This window comes from Wasmannia auropunctata, unplaced genomic scaffold (genome assembly GCF_000956235.1).
Source record: "Wasmannia auropunctata unplaced genomic scaffold, wasmannia.A_1.0 LD336069.1, whole genome shotgun sequence".
In the NCBI taxonomy this organism is placed as follows: domain Eukaryota; kingdom Metazoa; phylum Arthropoda; class Insecta; order Hymenoptera; family Formicidae; genus Wasmannia; species Wasmannia auropunctata.
Window position 1 is genome coordinate 2,250,450 of NW_012026821.1, and position 703 is coordinate 2,251,152.

At 39.0% G+C, this 703-nt stretch overlaps 1 protein-coding gene across 1 annotated transcript in view; it reads left to right on the forward strand.

Moving 5' to 3' along the window:
• LOC105450226 overlaps positions 1–703 on the forward strand; it is an 11,779-nt gene that overhangs the window by 7,490 nt on the left and 3,586 nt on the right. The window contains exon 11 of the mRNA XM_011689972.1: positions 45–684. Within this exon, the coding sequence (XP_011688274.1) occupies positions 45–684 (640 nt within the window). The remainder of the gene's footprint in view (positions 1–44; positions 685–703) is intronic.

Here is a 703-nt window from a genome sequence, read left to right on the forward strand (position 1 = left end):
TATCCCCTGTGTGCCTTGTCGACTCAGTTGTATGCTATACGAAGTTATTACGTAAAGAAGCTAATGAGCGTCCCTCTTGGCAAGAGATTGCATCCAAAGACGTTTCCACAAAAATTTATTGGTCATATTGGGATTCACTTGAGATAAAAAATGGAGTGCTTTATAAGAAATGGGAGGCCCCGAATTTGAAAGAGAGTATCGCTCAATTAATTGTTCCCAAGAAGTGGGTCAAACGAATATTAGAAGAAATTCACGATTCTCCATCAGGAGGGCATTTTGGAATAAACAAAACTCTAGAAAAGATTCGGAAGAGATTTTACTGGGCAACTTGCAAGCAGGATGTAGAAGACTGGTGCAGAACATGTAAAGTCTGTGTTGCCAAAAAGGGGCCAGCAGGAAAAGGAAAATCTCCATTGCAAATTTACAATGTTGGCGCCCCTTTTGAAAGAGTACAGATGGATACTCTAGGCCCACTACCGACAACTACATCTGGGAATAAATATCTACTTGTAGTAACAGATTGTTTCACCAAATGGATTGAAGCTTTTCCGTTGAAGAATATCAGAGCAAAGACTATTACAGAAATTTTCTTGACTCAGATTGTTGCTAGACATGGAGTTCCTCTGGAAATTCATACGGATCAGGGGAGAAATTTTGAATCAAAGATTTTTCGAGAGTTATCAAGTATGTTGGGAATCAAAAA